General features: G+C 40.7%; 1 protein-coding gene across 3 annotated transcripts in view; it reads left to right on the top strand.

Moving 5' to 3' along the window:
* The window catches only part of Slc9a7 (solute carrier family 9 member A7), a 139609-nt gene extending 118623 nt beyond the window's left edge, over window positions 1-20986 (top strand). For 2 of the 3 annotated variants that reach the window (XM_055607892.1, XM_055607890.1), the window contains 3 exons: window positions 6380-6462; window positions 13028-13133; window positions 14729-18036. In XM_055607892.1, the coding sequence (XP_055463867.1) occupies window positions 6380-6462; window positions 13028-13133; window positions 14729-14980 (441 nt within the window). In that variant the 3' untranslated portion in view covers window positions 14981-18036. Of the gene's footprint in view, window positions 1-6379; window positions 6463-13027; window positions 13134-14728; window positions 18037-20304 lie in introns of those variants that run through there. The other variant, XM_055607891.1, reaches the window with a different exon arrangement.
* Window positions 20987-22043: the final 1057 nt, after the last annotated feature.

Below are 22043 nucleotides of genomic sequence, written 5' to 3'. Positions count from 1 at the left end.
CTCCTCCTCCTCCTCCTCCTCCTCCTCCTCCTCCTCCTCCTCCTCCTCCTCCTCCTTCTCCTTCTCCTCCTCCTCCTCCTCCTTCTTCTTCTTTTCAGATTACCATCTAAATTAAGATGAAAATAGGTAATTCTCCCCACCTGGATTTCTTGTTCAAGGAAGTGTCTTATGACCTGGGAGGTTACTGTTAGAGATAGGATTGTCTTTTGTACACAGGAAAGAGAAGTATAGAGTAGTCAAAAGAAGTATAGAATGCCAAAAAGAAGGAGGCTGGGGAGAGGCAGGTGAAACTCTCACATTCCAGATTAAGTCCAGTAGAGGCAGCAGTGGTCACTGTGCCATTGACACCTCATGGATCTCTGCACAGCTGGGTCCTCTAGTGTTTCAATGCCCAGGGATTGTAACCTGGGTCTTTGGCATCTGGACCAACAGTAAGTACCCAGATAGCACTCTTCCCACCCTCTACCAACTGTCCCAGGCAGCCTTGGGGAATGTGAAAGGAGCAGAAGAAAAGGAGGGAGGGAAGGATTGCTGAGTAATTGCATGGTTATAGGGGGTGAGGTGGGGAAGGAAACATTCCAGATTTCTTTAAGGTTATTAATCCTTACCAGAGAGCTACTGTGGGATGTGGGTGGTATATGATTTTACAATATACCTTGATAATTGAATATTTTCTTGCATTTAGTGAGGGCTAGTTTCTAACCTTAGCTTATGACTAGATTATCCTGCTATAATAGTGTTCAAGTGACAGGCACTGTGATGACTCTTAATTGCCCAACCTGTGCCTATATTTTGGAGTGGCTCCTCCAGTGTGTCCCCAGAATGAGAAGAAAGTATAGGAAATTAGAAATGTAAATCTTACTTCTTAACTGGCTTGCCAGCTGATATTTAGTAGATACCAGGTTTTAGAGGGTCACTTCTAGAGAACTTCCAGGTTTTTAATTACAGACCAAAGCATTGAGAAGAGACATAGTTGCAGCAGAATCAGATGGTTCATTTAGAGATAATATACTTCCAAGGGAGGAGATGGGCTAGAAAAGGGAAAACGGAGAAAGTTTAGCAGCTCAAAGGGTCCTGCTCACAGAAAATTGGGGATTTTATGGTACCTTAAGGAGGGGTGCTTGCATTTTAATACTGGAATGCATTTGTGTAACACAAGGTTTTCCACACATGATCTGTTCCATGTAGTTTAGCATATAAGTTCATGCATTACATGTCTCATTGGCATCTGAAATCTCTATCAGGAGTGTGCATTTTTTTAGTGTTATGATGTACTATGAGTTACTCTTGTACCGTTTGGAGTGCCTTTGTGCCTGAGCCAGTAGTGCTAGCCCAGTTTAATGGGCATTGGTAAGATAGTTTCCAACATTTTTTAAGCCATCTTAAGTTTGTTCGTTAATTTGTAATGTTTTATGTAAGGCCTTCTGAATCCTATTCTTCATCCTATTTTGCCTCTATGGAACTAAGGTGTGGTGTCCTTTTTGTTTGTTTTCTGGGATTCATGCTTAGCTCTTAGAAGCTAGTCACATTTCCTGGCCCATGCCTCTCTTCCATTTTTAAAGCTAGTCATAGCAAGGCAATATACTAAGAGCTCCCACAACTTCTTCCTCAGGTTCTCTGATTTGCTACAATGGCTCACAGAGGTCAGGACAGCACTCTGCTCACTATTACTAAACCATATATTTATGAATAACTAAATGAATAACTAGATAAATAAGACAAGTAGGGAGGAGGTGCCATGTCCTTTGCTTGGTATACCACTCTCTATAACTTCATCAGCCCACAAAGCTCTCTAGACCCCATCACTTAAGGGTTTTCTGTTTGTTTGAGGTTACATTACAGAAAGATGGTTGATTAAATCATTGGCTGTCATTGACTGACTAAATCTCCAATCCCTTTTCCCTTCATAAAGGTTGGGTTTAGAAGTAAACGTTATTTTTTAATCATATAATTGGTTCCTTTGGCAACCAATTCTTAGATTCTAAAAGGGACCTTGATAACATACACTCAGGTATGGATGAACCCTACTTAATATAAACAACAAAAATGATCCTCTTTTTTTTTTTGGCTTGAGATAGTGGGGCTTTTATATTTTTTATTATTACAATTTATTCACTTTGTATCCCAGTTGAAGCCCCCTCCCTGAGCCCCTCCCAATCGCGCCCTCACTCCCTCTTCTCCACCCATGCCCCTTGCCCAGTCTACCGATAGGGGAGGTCCTCCTTCCCTTCTATCTGACCCTAGCCTATCAGGTCTCATCGGGACTGTCTGCACTGTCTTCCTCTGTGGCCTGGCAAGGCTGCTTCCCACTCAGGGGGAGGTGCTCAAAGAGCTAGCCACTGAGTTTATGTCAGAGACAGCCCCTTCTCCTAGGGGGCCCACTTGGAGACTGAACTGCCATGGGCTACATCTGTGCAGGGGTTCTAGGTTATCTCCATGCATGATCCTTGGTTGGAGTATCAGTCTTAGAAAAGACCCCTGGGACCAGATTTTTTGGTTCTGTTGCTCTCCTTGTTGAGCTCCAGTCCCCTCCAGGTCTTTGTAGCTCCCTCTTCTTTCATTTGATTCCCTGCACTCTGCCCAACGTTTGGCTATGAGTCTCAGCATCTGCTTTAATACCATGCTGGGTAGAGTCTTTCAGAGGTCCTCTGTGATAGGCTCCTGTCTTGTTCCTTCTTTCACCCCCTTCCAATATCTATCCCATTTGCCTTTTTGAATGAGGATTGAGCATCTTACACAGGGTCCTCCTTTTTGCTTAGCTTCTTTAAGGTGCACAGATTTCAGTATGATTAACCTATATTATATGTCTAATATCTACTTAAAAGGAGTATATACCATGTATGTCTTTCTGCTTCTGGGATACCTTACTCAGGATGATCTTTTCTATTTCCTACCATTTGTCTGCAAATTTCATGATTTCCTTCTTTTTAATTGCTGAGTAGTATTCCATTGTATAAATATACCACAATTTCTCATTTGAGGGACATCTGGGTTGTTTCCAGCTTCAGGTTATTACAAATAAAGCTGCTATGAACATGGTTGAGCAAATGTTCTTGTTGTGTACTTGAGCATGTTTTGGATATATGCCTAGGAGTGGTATAGCCGGATCTTGAGGTAGCAGTATTCCTAGTTGTCTGAGACAGCACCAGATTAATTTCTAAAGTTATTGTACAAGTTTACATTCCCACCAGCAATGTGTTGTCACTTGAGTCTTTTTTTTCCTGAGTAATGTGACTTTTTATTTAATACACCTATGTAATTAGATTGTTTCAAATCAGAAGCCAGGCCAGAAATGATAATGAATACTTATACTCCTAGTAGTCAAAATACATAGACAAGAAGATCATTCATTCCAGTCTATACTGGGATACTAAACAAGACTCTTCTTAAAAAGAAAAACAAATAATGGCTCTCAAAATCAATTAGAAATTAGAAGATTGTACATACATCCTGGAAATTCACATGCCATAGGCTAAATGAATGAAATTTTAAAAATTCTAAATACGATAACATTTTATAGTGCTGGAAAGTATTTATGAGTTCAATATCAATGATATATTCCTGATAGTAATTCAGTGCTATGAACAGGAAGCCACTGACGAGTGTAGTAGTAGAAGTGACCAAAAGATTTTCTTCAGCTCACATGTCATCTCCAAATTACTCTTATATGAAATAGTCATTGACCATATCTTATTACATTACCTCTGTGTAACAACTGATGAAATAGTCACTAGAGTCCTTAGTCACTTGAGTTTTTGATCTTAGCCATTCTGATGGGTGTAAGGTGAAATTTCAGGATCCTTTTGATTTGCATTTCCCTGATGGCTAATGACATTGAGCATTTTTTTAAGTGTTTCTCTGTCATACGATATACCTCTGTAAAGAATTCTCTGTTTAGCTCTGTTCCCCATTTTTTATTGGATTACTTGATTTGTTGCTATATAAGTTCTTGAGTTCTTTATATATTCTGGATATCAGCTCTTTGTCAGATAAAGGGCTGGGGAAGATCCTTTTCCAATGGGTAGGCAGTCGTTTTGTTCTGACGACAGTGTCCTTTGCTTTACAGAAGCTTTTCAGTTTCATGAGGTCCCATTTATTGATTGTTGATCTTAGAGCCTGTGCTGTTGGTGTTCTGTTCAGGAAGTTGTCCCCTGTGCCAATGAGGTCAAGCCTCTTCCCCACTTTTTCTTCTAACAGGTTTAGTGTGTCTGGTTTTATGTTGAGATCTTTGATCTGCTTGGTAGAATTTCTAACAATTTCTGAGAAGGACCTTAACATACTTTTTATATATTTTTGCTATATGTTTATGTAAAACAGCATTCCCTACATTAACAATTAAAATGTTGATCTGAAGAATGTTGAAGATGGTTTGTGTCCTATAGTATCAAATACTCTGTTTTAACATAAGTCCCTATGACTTATTATCAGTATATGTTTGATTTTTTTTTATATGTACCTAGAGTCATGTAAATATTTTTAGGCGAAAAGGAGGACATGAAAAGAAAAAAGTTTAAGAATCCCTAGTTTATAGTGTCCTTGTTGATGTTTATCATTTTCCCAGTTGTTTTTTTTTTTTTTTTTCTTTAGTTCTGGGCACCTTTACAGCATGGCTCATAGTCGTCTGTAACTCTTTTAGCTACAGAGGATCCATGGGTACCAGCACACACACACACACACAGAGAGAGAGAGAGAGAGAGAGAGAGAGAGAGAGAGAACAGAGAGACAGAGGGAGAGAGAGACAGCAGGGGAAAGACAGAAGGAGAGAGAGATAGATAGAGGGAGACAGAAGCAGAGATAGGAAGGGAATCTGAGGAAGGGAGAGAAAGAGAGATAAACCTTTTAGTAATGGGAAGAGGGACTGCCTCTGACATAATCTGATTGGCCTGCTCTTTGATCACCTTCCCCTGAGGGGGGAGCAGCCTTACTAGGCCACAGAAGATGACAATGCAGCCACTCCTGATGTGATCTGACAGACTAAGATCAGAAGGAAGGAGAGGAGGACCTCCCCTATCAGTGGACTTGGGGAGGGGCATGCGTGAAGAAGGGGGAGGGACGGTGGGATTGGGAGGGGAGGAAGGAGGGGTTTATGGGGGGATGCAAAGTGAATAAAGTGTAACTAATAAAAGTTTAAAAAAGTAAAAAAAAAACTTACAAAGAAACACTTAGTTTTTTCTTACAAAGGGTTATGCCTGTCAGAAAGTCTATCTACCACTTTTTTACTCAGTCATATAACATTTGAAAATCTTTCTAGCATTGCCATTAGTTAACAGTTACTAAGAGGAACAATTGGTATCAGCAAATGGAGACATTTTCTGTCCTTTTTCTCCCACCTGTTTTTATAAACTATGAAATAAAATTGGTTTTTGTCGTTTTTCTCTCATATATAGTTCTTATCCATAGAAGGATGTGTTTAGCTAGGCTATTACCACATCCATCAATAAGCATTCCTCAGTATACCATGGCAACTATTTTTTAAATTATCTTTGAGTATGGAACTTAAATAGTGTTTTCTCGTGTCATGTAGAAGGCTGTCCTACATGCTTATCTTCTCAAATATCCCTGACTAACTTTGTTACTGCTCTAGAATTCCAGTCACTGTGATTCAGCATCACTTGTATGTAGTTTTGGTTCAAATTTTAGTGTATATTACTGATTGTTCCTTACTTGCAGACTTGCCTCCCTCTGTAGCTTTCAAAAGTATAGTGATAAAAAAAATAGGTGTGCTTTACAACTGTTTGTACTTGGAGAGTCTGTCATCTAGCAATAAAGAATTCCAGCATTAGCTTTAATCCCAAAACTCGAGGGAGGCAGAGGCTTTCCTTTACTAATTGGCCATGCCAATTTTGTCCTGCAAGGATCTAGACCACTGTAGGGTAACTAACACCTGAAAGGTACTTGGAGGGGCTACATAGCTAAACAGAGAATTCATAATAGAGGAATTCTCCTTGGAGGGGAATTTAAAAATGCCAAAAGAGATTTTATGCAAATATTGTCTCCATCTACCTACAAACATGAGGAGGGAGTTGATTTGCTTCCTTTTGTGTTTGCTTGATTTCTGCTGGAATATTACCCCTCAATATATATCTGCATGTGTGGTTCTGGCCACTGAACTCAAGGCCCTCTGCATGCTATTACCACAGAGCTGCTTCTTTGAAGCTGTGGTAGTATGTGGTACTCCATTGTGAGCTCTAACTCTGGGAAAATTGTAGTTGATTTAGTTGTATGAGCCCATATTGAGAACAATTGCCTAGCTTGTATAAGTCTCTGGGTTCAAGCTTAAGCATTGCAAAGCACAGCAGTTACAATTATAAAACTAGCCTGGAATTTTTTCTTCTCTCATTGCCCCTTTCCTTAATCAGTGCTCTCTGGTTTGTTTTAGGATGGCCTGGATTCTGTTGGAGGAAGCCGGACAAAGCAGGAGAGTGCATGGATATTCAGGCTGTGGTACAGCTTTGATCACAAGTATCCTTTTGCTTTCCCCTGGGCTCCAGAGGCATTGGTGACAACATTCACTTGTTGATTGTCAGTGGGTGGCACTCCTGATGAATAAGGAAAGTTGGGGGGGGGCAGGCATACTGAGTCTTCTCTTGGGACAAATGCATTGATCTTTTAACCATAGGTGGTCATGGTGAGCATCTCTCTAGCCAAGAGGAATGTGAACATTTCAGTGGAGCAGCTAACTCATAGCCTGGCAGACTCATGTGGTGCTCAAAAGTTTTGTGTTCAAGGAATGATGCCTTTGTAGGTAAACTAGTAAAATTATACAGTCATGAAGGGAAGGGTGTCTTGGGCCATCCTTGTGGTGAAGATAGTTCTTATCAGTTAAAGTTGTCCAATATATCTAACATTATACTGGTAAAATAAGGCCACATGCAGGGCACACCCTATTCTTGTCAAATGAAATTTAAAACAAAATAGTTAAACCTTCATGATATTTTGAATTGATATAGTGATCAAATGGATAGATAGTTCATTAAAGCAATCTTTTTCCAAAGTATAAAACATGAAGAAATACATAGCCAAATTATAAATGCTCTCAGTCAAGACACACACTAAGAGCCAACCATAGAAGCATATGACTGTAATCCCAGAACTCAAAAGGTGGTGGTAGGAGGGCTGGAAGATAAAACCTAACCTGTACTACATAATGAGTTCAAAGCCAGCCTGAGCTATAGAAGACCCTGTCTCAAAATAACCACACTCATTTAACACTAAACTAGCCAAGAAACAAACAAACAAAAACTGGCATAAAGCAATATTAGTCTTCCACCCCAAGTGTAACCACAATTACTTTTTTCAGGATTTTACCCTTAGTAACATTTAATTATTATATTTTTTCAGTTAAATAGAACATAAGTATACAAACACGTATTATAAATGTATATATATAACTGAAAATAATATATATGTATATACACATATATATGAGGTTAAACAGTAAATACCTATTTTGAGTCTGGCTTATTTATATGATTTATCCATTATGTTTAGCTCTAGTTCACTTGTTCTTATTGCTACATAGTATTTAATTGTCTATTCCACAATTTATTATTCCATTATTGATGAACATTGGATTTTTTTCCACTTGAAGAAAACATCTGTGAACGTTCTTATACATACATGTCCTTGATGTACTGTGTGTATGTTTTCAGTGAGACTATACCTAGGAGGAAAATTCCTGAGGCCTAAGACATGTGTAGTTTTAATGTTAGAAGACAGTTTTCCAAGGTGGTGATACTATTTCACACATTCCTAGTGTCTGAAAGTTCCAGTTACTCCATATATTTACCAACAGTTGTTATTGTTAGTCTTTTGACTTTTACTTTATATTTTATTGTGGCCTTAATTTATATTTCTGTGACAATTCACAGGATTGAGGACTCTCTTTACATATTTACTGGCCATTGACTATGATTCTTTATGAAATGCTTGTTTACATTCCTTGCCTATTTGTCATTTTGGGCTATCTGCATTTTTATTACTGATTGGTAAGAGTTTTTATGTATATGAATATGTACCTTTTGCTGGTTATATATGACAAAATATTTTTCCCACTTTATACATTGTCTATTCACTTCCCAAATTAAATCTTTTGAGGGACAGAAACTCTTCATCTGACTGATTGACCCTAGTGTCTTTTGTGTCCTGCTTCAAAAATCACTGCCTGTCTCAAAGTCATAAAGCTAGTTTTCTAAATTATCTTTAGAAGCTAGATTCTTTATCTTCTGTGTGTATGAGGATTTTCTTGTTTGTTTGTTTTGTTTTTGCTGAGTGACAAACATGAGCAAGAACAACTCTAGAGATAGTTTGAGATGCTCTGGATGATGTCATCCTTCAGAGAAGATTTAAGGATTTAAATTTAGGACTGTTCTAGACCTAAGCAATAGCAATTTACGATCACCTTAACCCAATCAGCAAGAAAGGAGATTTGAAGCCAGGTTCAATTTCTGTGAGGGCTAGTTTGTTTTCTCTTTGCCTTTTCATCTAGGGTTCCTACTTAAAGCTTGCATTGTTCACATCTTTTTTTTTTTTTTTTACTGCTCTGTTTTATTTATTTATTATTTATCACAATTTATTCACTTTGTATCCCAGCTGTAGCCCCCTCCCTCATCTTCTCCCAGTTCCACCCTCCTTCTCTCTCTTCTCTCTATATGCCCCATCCTTAGTCCACTGATAGGGGAAGTCCTTCTCCCCTTCTGTCTGACCCTATCCTATCAGGTCTCATTAAGGCTGGCTGCATCATCTTCCTCTGTGGCCTGGCAAGGCTGCATCATCCCTTTCCTCAGGCGGAAATGATCAAAGAATTCATGTCAGAGACAGCCCCTGCTCCCTTTACTAGGGACCCACTTGGTGACTGAGCTGCCTATGGGCTACATCTGAACAGGAGGTCTAGGTCCTCTCCATGCATGGTCTTAGGTTGAAGTATCGGTCTCTGCAGTACCTCTGGGCCCAGGTTTTTTGGCTCTATTGGTCTCCTTGTGGAGTTCCTGTCCCCTCCAGGTCTTTCTACCTCCCCCTTCTTCCATGAGATTCCCTGCACTCTGCCCAAAGTTTGGCTATGAGTTTCAGTATCTGCTTCAATACCCTGCTGGACAGAGTCTTTCAGAGGCTCAGAGGCCCTCTGTGGTGGGCTCCTGTCCTGTTTCCTGTGTTCTCCCACTTCGATGTCTATCTCGTTTGCCCTTCTGACTGAGAATTGAGCAACTTCCCTAGGGTCCTCCTTGTTTAGCTTCACCTTACACCCATCAGAATAGCTAAGATCAAAAACTCAATTGACAACATATGCTGGAGAAAGGGGAGCCCTCCTCCATTTCTAGTGGGAATGCAAACTTGAACAACCACTTTGGAAATCAATCTGGTGCTTTCTCAAAAAATCAGGACTAGTGCTACCTCAAGATCCACTCTTAGGCATATATCTGAAATATGTATTGTTCACATCTTTTTCCTACAGTTTCCATCAGTCTCAGTCTGTTTCATGTGCCTTTGCTAGTTGTTCTGCTCAGCTACTCGAGTGGCTTGAGGGGAACTGGGGCTCACCACATGTCAAGCACACATATTTGCTGTTCTCTTCCCAGACTTCAACTCTCCTCACTGCCTTAGTCATCTTCTGAAAACATCAAGGAGAGGGCTTTGCCTTGTTTCATTTTCTGTTGTCTAGGTTTTCTAGTTGTCCTTAATAGAAAGGCTAGTACAAATTGGCATATTGGTTACTGACTGAAATAGAAATTCCAAGAATTTCTTTAAAGTCATGTGCACTTCATCTAAATGGTAATCCACAAAGCATGTTGTTCCTTGGGGTTGGAGAGGACAGAGAACATTGAAGAGCATCTGCAGAAGGGCAAATGGTAGTGATACTTGATTCTTTGAAAAAAAAAAAAAACAGATGTAAGCTCTAAAGTCCCATCTGAATCTAAATTTAGAGAATTTGGGGTTCCCACTTTTGAATTCAGGGAACAGAAACTAAAGCAGGCACTGTCTAAAGAATTAAATGAGGAAGTTACCCATGATTCATCCTACCTCCTCATCATTACAAATCCAGAAAAAAAAAAAAGAGTTTTCTTATTATGAGAAGAGAATTTTGGCAGGCATGATATGGTAGTTCCCATCTGTAACCACAACCCTTAAGCAGAAGAAACATGAATTCAGGCTAAGCTTCATAGCAACTTCCTGGATTTTATAGTGAGTTGGAGACTGTCTTAGTACTTTTCTATTGCTGCAATAAAACACCATGACCAAGGCAACTTATCAGAAGGAAGAGTTTATTAGGGGTTTCAGAGGGTTAGAGTTAGAGCTCATGACCATTGTGGTGGGAACATGGCATCAGGCAGGAAGGCAGGCAGGCCTGGTGCTGAAGCAGTAGCTGAGAGCTTATATCTGATCCACAAGCATGAGACAGAGAGAAAGCTAACAGGGAATGGCATGAGCTTTTGAAACCTCAAAGCCCATCTCCAGTGACATACCTCCTTTAAGAAGACCACGCCCCCTCTTCTTTCTCAAATATTTCTGCTAACTGGGGGCCAAATATTCAAATATATGAGCCTATTGTGTCACTGTCATTCAAATCATCACAGAGACCAATCTAGGCAACATGAGAATACATCTCAGAGAAAGAGAGAGAGAGAAAGAGAGAGAGAGAGAGAGAGAGAGAGAGAGAGAGAATTGGATAGGGCATGAATTACTCCTGCAGGTCTACAGAGTCTCCTTGCCCACAAGCTTTAAAATGAGACAGACTTCCAGTTTAAGGTGAAAGGTTCAGTGTCCACATAATCTCTCTTCTTTAACTAGGCCTCATAGAAATCACAAAAGAGCTATTTTTGGTTGCTTGGAAAGCCAAAGAAAGATAAAAGGAATTACAAGAGACAATCAAAGACAGAAGTGACTCTTAACCAGTTTGCTTAACTGATTACTCAAGACTGTTGTTGGGAACAGCTGCAGCACTTCCTTCTTGTCAACAGATTAACTAGTAGCTGTTAGTTTTAACTCAGTCCTTAGACATCTGGAGAATGTAGAAGCCCTTGACAGGGAGGGGTGTTAGTAGAGAAACAGATACCAAAGACGTTTCTTCCCTAGAGCTACCTTCCCTGTTTTTGTTTTTTAATATCATAATGGGAGTCTCCATTCTGCCTGATGAACTAAGAGACTGACTAAATAAATCCAGTGTTCTTTTTTGTTGTTCTTTTGATTTGTTTTTCGAAACTGGCTTTCTCAGTGCATCCCTACACGAGGGAGTAGGGCTGCGGAAATAATTAAGCAGTTGCAGATGTTTACTGTTAAAAGCCTTTAGCTAAGCATGATGATTATGTAAACCCATAATTTCAGCACTTGGGTGGCTGAGGCAGAAGGATTGCCATAAGTTACAGTCTAGTACAGCCTACATAATGAGTTACAGATGAGCCTGGGTTTCAGGGTGTGAGACCTTTTCTCAGAAGAAGAAAAAAAAAATAAGAAACACCCAATACATTTTCTGATAGAATTTTTAGAAAGAAATGAGAGATTTTTTTTCTAGTCATAAAATAAGGGCAAGTTATTTAAAAAAAAAAAAACAGCTCAAGAAGAAATAAGAAAATTTTTGGAAATGTAAAAGATTTATGGCTGAGTATGGTTGTGCATGCCTATGGAAAGAGAATTGGGAGTTCAAGGACAGCTTAGACTTCATAAGACCTGTCTCATTTTAATAACTGTACAGAAGTTCATTCTGATGCATAGAATTTGGATCTGGTTTATTTTGGTATGTGATTTCTTTTCTTTTCTTTTGAGGACAGGGTTTCTTTGTATAGACTTATTCTGGAACTCGCTCTATAGACCAGGCTGGCCTCAAACTCAGAGATATGCCTCCTCTGCCTCCCAAGTACTGGGATTAAATGTGTGTGCCACCAATGCCCGGATATGTGATTTTTTTATTTATGAGTTTTTTATAATGAAATTATAATTAAAGTAGTTTTTCAAAAGTAATGAGATGATTTTTTAAATAGAGAATAATAAAATACATGTGACATGAAAGCAGAAACAGAGACTGTTTAGGGGAGGTAGGGAGCCAGCAAGAGTAGGACAAATAAGAACAAAGTAAAATGACATACATGCTTGAAAATGCCCCAATTAAACACATCATCTTTTATAGTAACTTAAAATGAGTACATTTTAAGAAACTGTATACATATTCATGTACATATTTTTAAAGGAAATTGTCCTAGGCCTTCTCAACTTCAGTCAAAAAGGCTTGTCTTTTCAGTGACTGAGGCTGGGAACAGTAAGGCAGCTCTGACTTGATCCTTGACATGGTAGAGACAGAAGATCTTGCTGCTTTCCTAGGTTAAGACAGGGGAGAAATGACTGCCCTATGGGGGCCCATATCCATCCCCAAGCCTGCTCTTAAAGCCAGCAATCACACAGCAGCCTGTTGTGTCTGCAAAGAGACCAAGCCGAGCCTTTGCTTCCATCTTTTAACAAAAAGTTAATCCATTATTTAAAAGAGTTCGATAATTCACAACTAAAAGTATACCTTAGTGTCTCCTCCTTGGAGGAACCCAGTTAGTAAGGAATGTACTCTTAATAAATCCAGTGTTCTTTGTTGTTGTTTTGATTTGTTTTCTGAAACTGGGTTTCTCAGTGCAGCCACGGCTATCCTGGACTTGCTCTGTAGACCAGGCTGGCCTGGAACTCACAGAGATCCTCCTGCCTCTGCCTTCCAGGTGCTGAGACTAAAGGCAGCTCAATGTTCTTTTTGGTTGTTTGCTTGCTTCCTTGGTTTGGATTGTTTGTTTGGAAGTTAACATTATTTGAGACAAACTCAGTGTTGCCCAGATTTACTTCAAGTACATGTGCACTTAGACACCACTGAGGTATATTTTCATCTACTATGATTGTAGTATGATTGTCCCTATGATTGTAAGGCTTGCTTGTGTTGTACTGAGAAAATGGGAGTGGGAGGCTTTGTGGGTAGAATGTCAGACAATTTATTATTCTTTGGGCATTCTGTTTTGTGTATTATTTTCATTGCAGCATATTTTCCTTAATTCCCCTTTTAAAGTTACCTAAAACCTATTCTCACCCACAGTGGTCCCCCACTAACCACCACTCTCCCAGCCTGGTGTGGCTTGCTAGCTCGATGTCTGACCAGTCCCCAGGTGTATGATGTAAGTACAGACTATAGGTACTGTGTTCCTGTTCAATGGTAGTCTCTTCCTTAGGAAGAAATGCCACACTCCAAAGTCCAGATCCACTGATCTTGCTTACCTAATAAGATGATCAGAAATGATGTGTGTGTGTTTGTGTGTGTGTGTGTGTGTGTTTGTGTGTGTGTGTATGTGTGTGTGTGTGTGTGTGTGCGCACGTGCACACATGTGTTCCCATGTTCATTTGTTTGGCACAGTAAAGGGGAAACCTTTAACAGTGTGGGCAGCTGGGAATCCAAGTGACCAGACTGTAATTCAAGCCCTTAAGGCCTACTGAAGTACTCTACACCTGTTTTCTTATTTGTACTATGGGCCTACTAGTGCCAGCTGGCATGACCATTAAATAAGGTTTATCAAGATATACCACAAACTACAAAAGCAGCACACCAAGTTAAGGATTCTTTTGCAAGTAGTTTATTTATGTTGGTTTGGTTAGGTCCTTTTTTATCATTTTCTGGTGCCAGAAATGGAGTCATCACAGTTAGGAAAAGAATCCCCTGCTGTGGATTTCTTAAGAGTTAGGGCTGAACTTGAGCTCCTGGGTTGCAGGGCAGATAGGTAAAGACAGCAAGTCACTCTCTATGCCTAAGTAATAGAAAGGAAGACAGAGCTTCCTCCTCCTCCATCTTTCTTTCACCATCCCAAGATGGTAGAGTCCTTACCCTGAAATCAAAGAGCTTTTTAGATTTGTGTTCAGCCACAGAGCTGCCAAAGGCTTGTTTCATTCTCAGCACATTGTGAAGGAGCAAATGCGGCAGCAAGGTAGACAAGGAGAGTATAATCTCAGGAATAATGCAGGCTGTGCATGTCCCCGTGGTTTGTTGTGGACAAAACTGAGACTCTTAAGATGGGCCTCCAAATAATTAGCCAATAATCTGCAGTTGATTTGACCAATGATGAGAAAGAAGGCCATCCAAGGTCTGAGGGAGAAGGGCCCTCAAGAAGTTAAAACAGGGCAAAGAGGTCAAGAAAGGTAGCACACATTCACAGAAAGGGGTATGTATGCTGTATCTAGCATAGTTGGGATAGCAGATAAGGGCAACTGTACCTCAAGACCCAAGATGAAAGTAGCAGTTTCTTACTCCTTTGAGAACAAGAGTTACAGCTACCAAGTCCCTGCATCTGAGATCCAGTGCTGCCATGAAATGTGAGCTCTGCCTCATCCTCCTAGGGGAGAGCTCTGATGTGTTCATTCTCCATTATTGCCACTTTAACCCTAACTCATTTATGTCTCAAATATACCCTGTATGTATATGTGTATTTGTGTGCCTGAATATGTGTGTGTGTGCACCAAATGTGTGCAGGATCCCACAGAGGCCAGAAGAGGGTTTTGGATCCCCCTAGAACTGGAATCACAGGCAGTTAGCTGTGAATTGCTTAATTTGGGTGCCAGGAACGGAACCTGGGTCCTCTGCAAGAGCAGCAAATGTTCTTAACTGCTGCATAATTTCTTCAGCCCTCCCAAATTAATTTTCAGATATGGGAATTTGGGGTTAGGTTAGCTCCAGCCATGGAAGATTTCAGGTTTCCCCTTTTTTTTTGGTTGTGCCTTTCAGAACCAAGAGCCACTGAGAGAAGATGACTCTGATTTCATCTTGACGGAGGGTGACCTTACCTTGACCAATGGAGACAGCACTGTGACTGCAAATGGCTCCTCAAGCTCCTACACAGCTTCCACAAGTCTTGAGGGTGGTCGGAAAACAAAGAACAGTTCTGAGGAAGTGCTTGAGCGAGACCTGGTAATGGGAGACCAGAAGGTTTCCAGCCGGGGAACCCCCCTTGTGTTTCCACTGCAGGAAAATGCATGACACCTTTCTAAATACTGAGGAATCAGGGAGGCTTTCATGAGGCTGAGGATGGCCAAATGGCCATTGTGTTTGAGGTGTGGCATTGACTGGGTTAAACTAATACTTCTGTTTCACTGGGGCCTGAAACTATCTTACCACTCAAAACTTAACTCAAGACTCAGATGGTGAAGCTAAAGTGTTTCTAAGACAAATGCAGACATATTTCCACTTTTTCACATAGTAGTACGCTGTTTCAGAGTTAAACAAAATAATAGCATGCTTTAATGGTCTCTCACTTCATCCTCCTGCAGCATCTGAACATAGTGGGGCAGATAAGGGGCTTCATCTCTATGTTGTAGTACCAGTCTAGCTGGCTCAAGAAACATCAAGTTGGGATGACAAAAGACAGCGAAGAAAAGAAACTGAAATCAGAATCCCAGTGGTGCCAGCCGCTGGTGTTACACCAGACAATGGAGCCTCTGGCTCTGAAGACACAACTGCATCCTCCTGTCACAATCCTGATTATTTGTGTTGCTCCTAGACTGAAGATTAGGAAGCGTGTCCATAGGCTGGGGCATTAGCTCAGTGGGAGAGTGCTAGAGTGCTTGCTTACAGCATACAAGACCCTGGCTTCTATCCCCAGCATTGCAAAAGGAGGGGGGAGGGTAGTTGTTTCCAAAAGTATTTCAATATGGGGAAAAGAAATCTAGTTCCTTCTCTGGAAATCTCTATAAAAAAGTGACTGAAATGTTTAAAACCAAAGGCAAATCAAGTTCTGTTCTTTTTTTAATTAAAATGAGGACAGGTGGTACTGAGAAACTGCTGCTGATACATACCACTGCCACACTCACTTGACTTTTGAGGGTACTGTGTGAGCCCACTGCCTGGAAGGTAACTGATAAGGACTGAAGTGTATCTACCACAGGGTTTGAGATAACGTCGATGTTGCTATTATCTAGGGAACAGAAGGCAGGAAGAAACAGAAAAGGCCATAAACTATGGTTAGAGGAAAGAGATTTTAATGTAAAAAAAAAAAATAACCTGCAAAGAAATGAAAAGATAAATGCCCCACTTCTGATTTTTGAACCTTTTCTTCCATCCTGACTTTGTTTACTCTCTTCAAGAATTATGTTTGATATATTCAGCTTTGTTCAGATAGATAGGATCATATATGGATAAAGTGTAAAGTAGAAGGTAAAGCAGGAGGAGGTTTAGTCACATCCATTGTGCAAACTGGAGAACTTCTGGATACACTATGAGGCACCCTTTACTGTGGCTAAGGAACTGCCCCAAGGTTGTCCAAGTCAGAGCTTCTCCAGAAGGTACTCCAAAGCCTCACATCTTCTCAGTTATAGAGCTCAAAAGCAGTCCTATTTAAAAAGTGTTGCTTTAACCAACTGGCTTTTTCTTCATGGAATGCCTTTTCCTCCAATCCTAGGTGAAAATCTGCTTCTTTGTCTAAAAGTTCTTTTTATGGCAGTGAAGCAGCACCAGCATCATATATAGTAGTTAGCAGTTGATGGAAATGCTACTCTTTTGATTGTTTCTTTTTTAAATAAATGAGTATACATATATTTCTGAAGTATGAATTTTTCAAAAAGTTTTGGGAACCAGACGACAGGAGACCTGAGGTGCTTGTAGCATTCCCTGGGAGCTTGTCTAGGTGTAGTATGCTGCTTGCTGTCTATAGTTTTCAGCTGAGGCTGCACTATAATCTGGTTGACCACCTACTGGGGCCCCAGTAGGAACAGGCGCTTCTTGATCTTGCCTCCTGTAATATTTCTCCCAAGCCTATGAATAATCTTGTGTCTGCTCTTGTTGACCATTGTTACCTTGTCCATTAGTGTGCATTGTAGTTGGTGCAACTGCAGGAGCCGCAGGCAGAGGCTGCACCTGTTGTTAGTAATAGTGAGCATAATAAGCAGCCCAAGCTGCTGACTTTGGATCTGTTCCTGCCTTAGCCTGGCACATCAACTCACACTAGGATTAAGTGCATTATCTCCCACTAAGGCTAGACAAGGCAGCCAAAGGCAAGTGATCCAAAGGCAGACCACAGAGTCAGAGACAGCCCCTGCTCCAACTGTTAGGGGACTCACATGAAGAACAAGCTACATATCTGCTCCATATGTGTAGGGGGCTAGGTCCAGGCCATGCATGCTCTTTGGTTGGTGGTTCAATCTCTGTGATCCCCTATGGGCCCAGGTTGGTTTACTCAGTAGGTCTTCTTTTGGTGTCCTTGACCCATCCAGGCTCTCTCAATCCTTCCTCCCACTCTTTCACAAGATTCCCAGAGCTGGGCCTATCGTTTGACTGTGGGTCTTTGTATCTGTTTCCATCAGCTGGTGGGTGAAGTCTCTCCGAAGACAGCTATGCTAGGCTTCTGTCTGTAAGCATAGCAGAGTGTCACTAATAGTGTCAGGTGTTGGCTCTTTCCCATGGAATGGGTCTCCAGTTGGGGAAGCCATTGGTTGGCCATAAGCTCAATCTCTGCTCCATCTTTATCTTTACACTTCTTGGAGGCAGGAAAAAATTTGGGTCAATGGTTTTGTTGGGTTGGGGCTTCCCTCCCTCTACTGGAAGTCTCACTTGGCTACTGGAGATGGCCACTTCTGGCTCCATACCCCCACTTCTAGAAGTCTCAGATAAAGTCATGTCCATCCCAGAAATGTCCCTCCAAGGATTTCTGTTCTCTCTCCCAGTCCTCCCTCTTTCATCTACTTCAAATGTCTATTCTATTTCCCCTTCTGAGTGAGATTTATTCATCTTCTTTTGTTACTTAGCTTCTTTGGGTCTGTGGATTATAGCATGGTTATCCTGTACTATATGGATAATACCCACTTATAAGTGAACACATACTGTATATGTCTTCTGGGTCTGTGTTACCTCACTCAGGATGATCTCTAGTTCTATCCATTTGCCTGAAAATTTCATGATTTTCTTGTTTTTAATTGCTGAGTCGTATTCCATTGTGTAAATGTACCACAACTTTTGTATTCATTCCTCAGTTGAGGGACATCTAGGTTGTTTCCAGTTTCTGGCTATTATGAATAAAGCTGCTGTGAACATGGTTGAGCAAATGTTGTTGCAGTATGGTGAGCATCCTTTGGGTATATACCCAGAAGTTATATAGCTGGGTCTTGAGGTAGAGCTATTCCCAGTTTTCTAAGAAACCACCAAATTGATTTCCAAAATGGTTGTACAAGTTTGCACTCCCACCAGATGAATCTGTAACTCCATCTTCTTGAGTTTCTTGAATGTTCATAGTCTTGTCACAAGATTACATCTTCATCATTCAGAATGGAATATTCTAGATCAGGCATCTGAACTCAGACTGCATATTAATTTTGTCTGGCCAGTTTAAAATTCCAAGCTAAAGGATTTGGCTAAGCTATAGAGCACTTTCTAGCATGTCAAGGCTCTGGGTTCTATTCCAAGCACTAAAATAAAAATGCCAGTGAAAGTGTATAGCACCCTCGAGATTTGGATTCCAGGATGGGGCCTGGCATGTATGGTTTGCTTGGGAACGTCCATGATTCCTCCTGTGCAGAAGGGGAGACAGACTTTTCAATAAAGCATCCAAGGAACCCTGTTTGGAAGCTTAGTTAAAGGAATGGCCTACTAAGTTAAGTGTTCATTTATTTGTAATTGTTAGTGACAAAAAAAAAAAAAAGATTGCTAATGCAGACTAGGCCACTATAAAACTTTTGTGCTCATTTTGAAGAATTCAAGGTTGTGTTCCATATGAAAATAAAGAGACTTGGAGAGAGAAGAGTAACTTGAGATTTGCAAAGAGGAGTTTCAAACTTGTCATCTTCATTCCAAGTTTGATTCCAAGGGGAAGGGAGGTTTGGTCTTTGTGCTGCTGAGTGGTCAAACACAAAGGATTCTTGGAAGTTGTCATTTCAATTCAATATGGAATTAAATTAGTAGTCCCTTTTTGTGATCAAGCTCTTGTCTTGTTAGTCCCCATGTCTTATTCCACAGAGTAAAGGTGGCCCCATTTACTGCCAGCAACCTGGGGATGGGGATGGTCATTCTATTGTCACATATTGGCAGTGGTATAGCTCTGAGAGAGAGAACATAAAAAAACTCACTCATTCTTTTTCATAATGCTTCTGTGGGAACTACCTGGAAAGCCTAAGCTTTCCTACAGAAGGAATTCTGGCACTTAAAGGTTGAGTGTTTCTTCCTAGCTACACCATAGAAAGAGCATACCTAGTCCCATCATCCGGGGCACTTCCTAGAGTGACCATGATGCCTGGAGCCAAACAAATCACACTGTATCAAATGTCTCATCAAGCAACAGCAAGGAACACCCTGGGTTGGAGCTCCTAGACCGCTTGTGGTTTCATATACAAATAAGATTTCTTTGGAGGAAAAAAGAAAAGAAAAGGTAGCTGTATGTGAGCAGTTCCATCCAATGGCAAAGGTCTGCTTTACAATGCTCCTTCCCAACCTCTCCCTTGCCCTGTGTCCAGTAGAAGTGAATGTAATTATGTCATACATTGCATGTGAGCCATTGGTTCCCAGATGCAGGAACACCACTGAGATCACAAGACAGCTGAGCAACTCACCAGAGGTGCAGACCAGCCTCTTGTACCTGTCTTGTTCCCAGTATGAGTTTTAAGAGAACTAAAAGTAGCCAGGAGCTGACAGTACCATCTATCTAAACTGTCATCTGCAGGGAGGGCTGCTGTGGTAGCAGCTTGCTGAGCTGACAGATATAGATGAGCACTTGGACACTCGACAGTGTCACAGCTGCCTTTTGATGTTGACTCTTCAGTTGGAACAGGCCCTGTGTGTTGAGTTCGAGCTTTGTTGTTTTTAAGTGAGAGTCTGGCTTTCTAGCATCAGCTACTGTGTTCTGATGCAGTAAGTTGAATGAATCTAGTTGCCAAGAGTTTATTCTAGAAACAACACATCTGAATGCTGCCTTTCCCTCTTGGATACCTAAAATGCTTCACCTCTGCCCCCCAGTTTTAAAACCTACTTTGAACAGTTCAGAGAAGTATCATAAGAATGAGTGTGCTAATGTCAAATCATAAAATCATTCTTTGACAATTCTTTTTTTGTTTTGTTTTGTTTTTTTCTGGGATTAACTTATTTCATTTTTTAATTCTTTATTAATTTCACCTTGTATCCCCCCTGTGGTTCCTTCCCTCTTCCCATCCCAATCCCTCCCTTCCTCCACCCTCTCTTTGACAGTTCTTTTAAAACAGGACCTAAAAACCTGTTTCCCACTTGCAGTTTTCATAGACAGTTGTCAGATTAGCAGATACATCTTCTCACCAAATTGTAAAGCGCAAAAGTAAACTTTCTTATGTTCATTTTTTTTTCTTAAGCAGGGTATGCTATAACCATGACACATTTGGAAAACATGAGCAGCCAGGTTTTAGCCACCCAAGCCCTGGGGAGCATTACAAGGAGGGTCTGTCTGCTGTGTTGCTTTTTGAGAAGGCCTGAAGTGAATATGAGGGGATACAGCACAAGGCATCTTCTTCCTACAGCACCATTAGAAGGACACAAAAGAATCCCTACATGTCCCAGTCTACCTTCAACTCTTGCCCAGTGGAAATTTGCCTGGGCCTGTATATGCTGAAGAAACTGAAACCAAAAAGAAAGCAGTGACTAGCATGAAGCACTGAAGGTTTGTTATTGAAAGCACTTTCAGAAAGTGACCATCCTGGTGTTCCTGGATAGTTAGTTACCTGCATGGGCATCTGGGGGCTGTCTGTGATAACTCTACTTGCAGGCCTTTTTATAGAGAGCTGACATAGTATATTTGGGGAGTATTTTATAGAAAATGATATCAAAGTATGTTTTAACTGAAAATTGAAGAACTGGAATTACCTGCAGCCTTTATGTACACTTGCAGCAGGAACCTTGCAGTGTGTTCTGTGCTTTCCACCACTCTCCTTTCACTCAATGGTTGCCTTTATGTAGCTGTGTAGATTTCTATGATAAAGCTAGCCTTGTGTTTTCCTGTCCTTTACTGATATTTAACATGTTTTTCTTTAAGCTTTTTTTTTTTTTTTTTTTTTTTTTTTTACAAAATTCAAAATAAAAAGAGTAACTGGCTGAGCTAATGTTGTTTTGTGTTTTCAGAGTCCCCTCTGGTATGTGTATACAATGTGATCTTATTTCCATCATGTTTGTTTCTTCTTCTCACTGAGAAGTTACTTCATTTTTGGAACTACTTCTCTCTGGGGAACTCATTCAAAATATAGTTGGCAAGATATACTTGGACCCTAAGCAAATGCAGCCCACAGCCTGTGTTTGTAAATGAATTTTTATTGGCATACATTACACTAATTGCTTAGCATGCTATCTGGAGTTGCTTTATGCTACAGTCATGGGGCTGACAAGTGGTGATACAGATTCTGTGGCACATAAACCCTGAACTGTTTATTGTTGGATGACCTTTTACTAAGAAAACCCTTGCCAATCCCTGGTTGGGTACTTTCAAAATTTCAGCTTTGGAACAGGGTATCATCGTAATTAGAGAGCTGGCTCAGTGGTTAAGAGCACTTACTGATCTTCCAGATCAGGAAGCAGTTCCTAGCACCCACATAGACCAACTTATAGCCACCTGTAACCCTGGTTCCAGGGGCTTCAATGCCCTCTTCTGGCTTCTTCCAGTACTGCATGAATGTGGTGTGCTTATATAAACTGATACAGTCAAACTCATATACACATAAAGCTTTAGGAAAAAAAAGGAATAGGGTGTCATCTGGAAATACTGGTATACACCTGTAGCCTAACACCGGCAGGAACAAGCCAGAGAGCAGCTTCAGCTGCACAGGCAGGGTTGACACTGGGGTATGTAAAATCAATGGTAACATATTTTTGAGATCTTTAGAGCTAAAAGAAATGGTTTAAACTCGGCCTCAGCCTAGGATTCCTACTGCTCCTAAGAGTCTCATGGGCTATGAGTGCAGAACCCTAGAGTGCATCACCAGGAGTTGGTAACATGAATCTGAAGGGTGTAAACTTGACATTGTATCTTAATAGTTTCTTACCGGATGACTGCTAAAATTTTTGAATTCAAGCAGTGAAGAGATGGCTCAGTAGTTAAGAGGACTGG

The sequence above is a fragment of the Psammomys obesus genome, unplaced genomic scaffold (genome assembly GCF_907164565.1).
Source record: "Psammomys obesus unplaced genomic scaffold, mPsaObe1.curated_primary_1811, whole genome shotgun sequence".
NCBI classification, from domain to species: domain Eukaryota; kingdom Metazoa; phylum Chordata; class Mammalia; order Rodentia; family Muridae; genus Psammomys; species Psammomys obesus.
The sequence above is the reverse complement of the archived record's forward strand: the minus strand, read 5'-3'. Positions and strand labels throughout refer to the sequence as shown.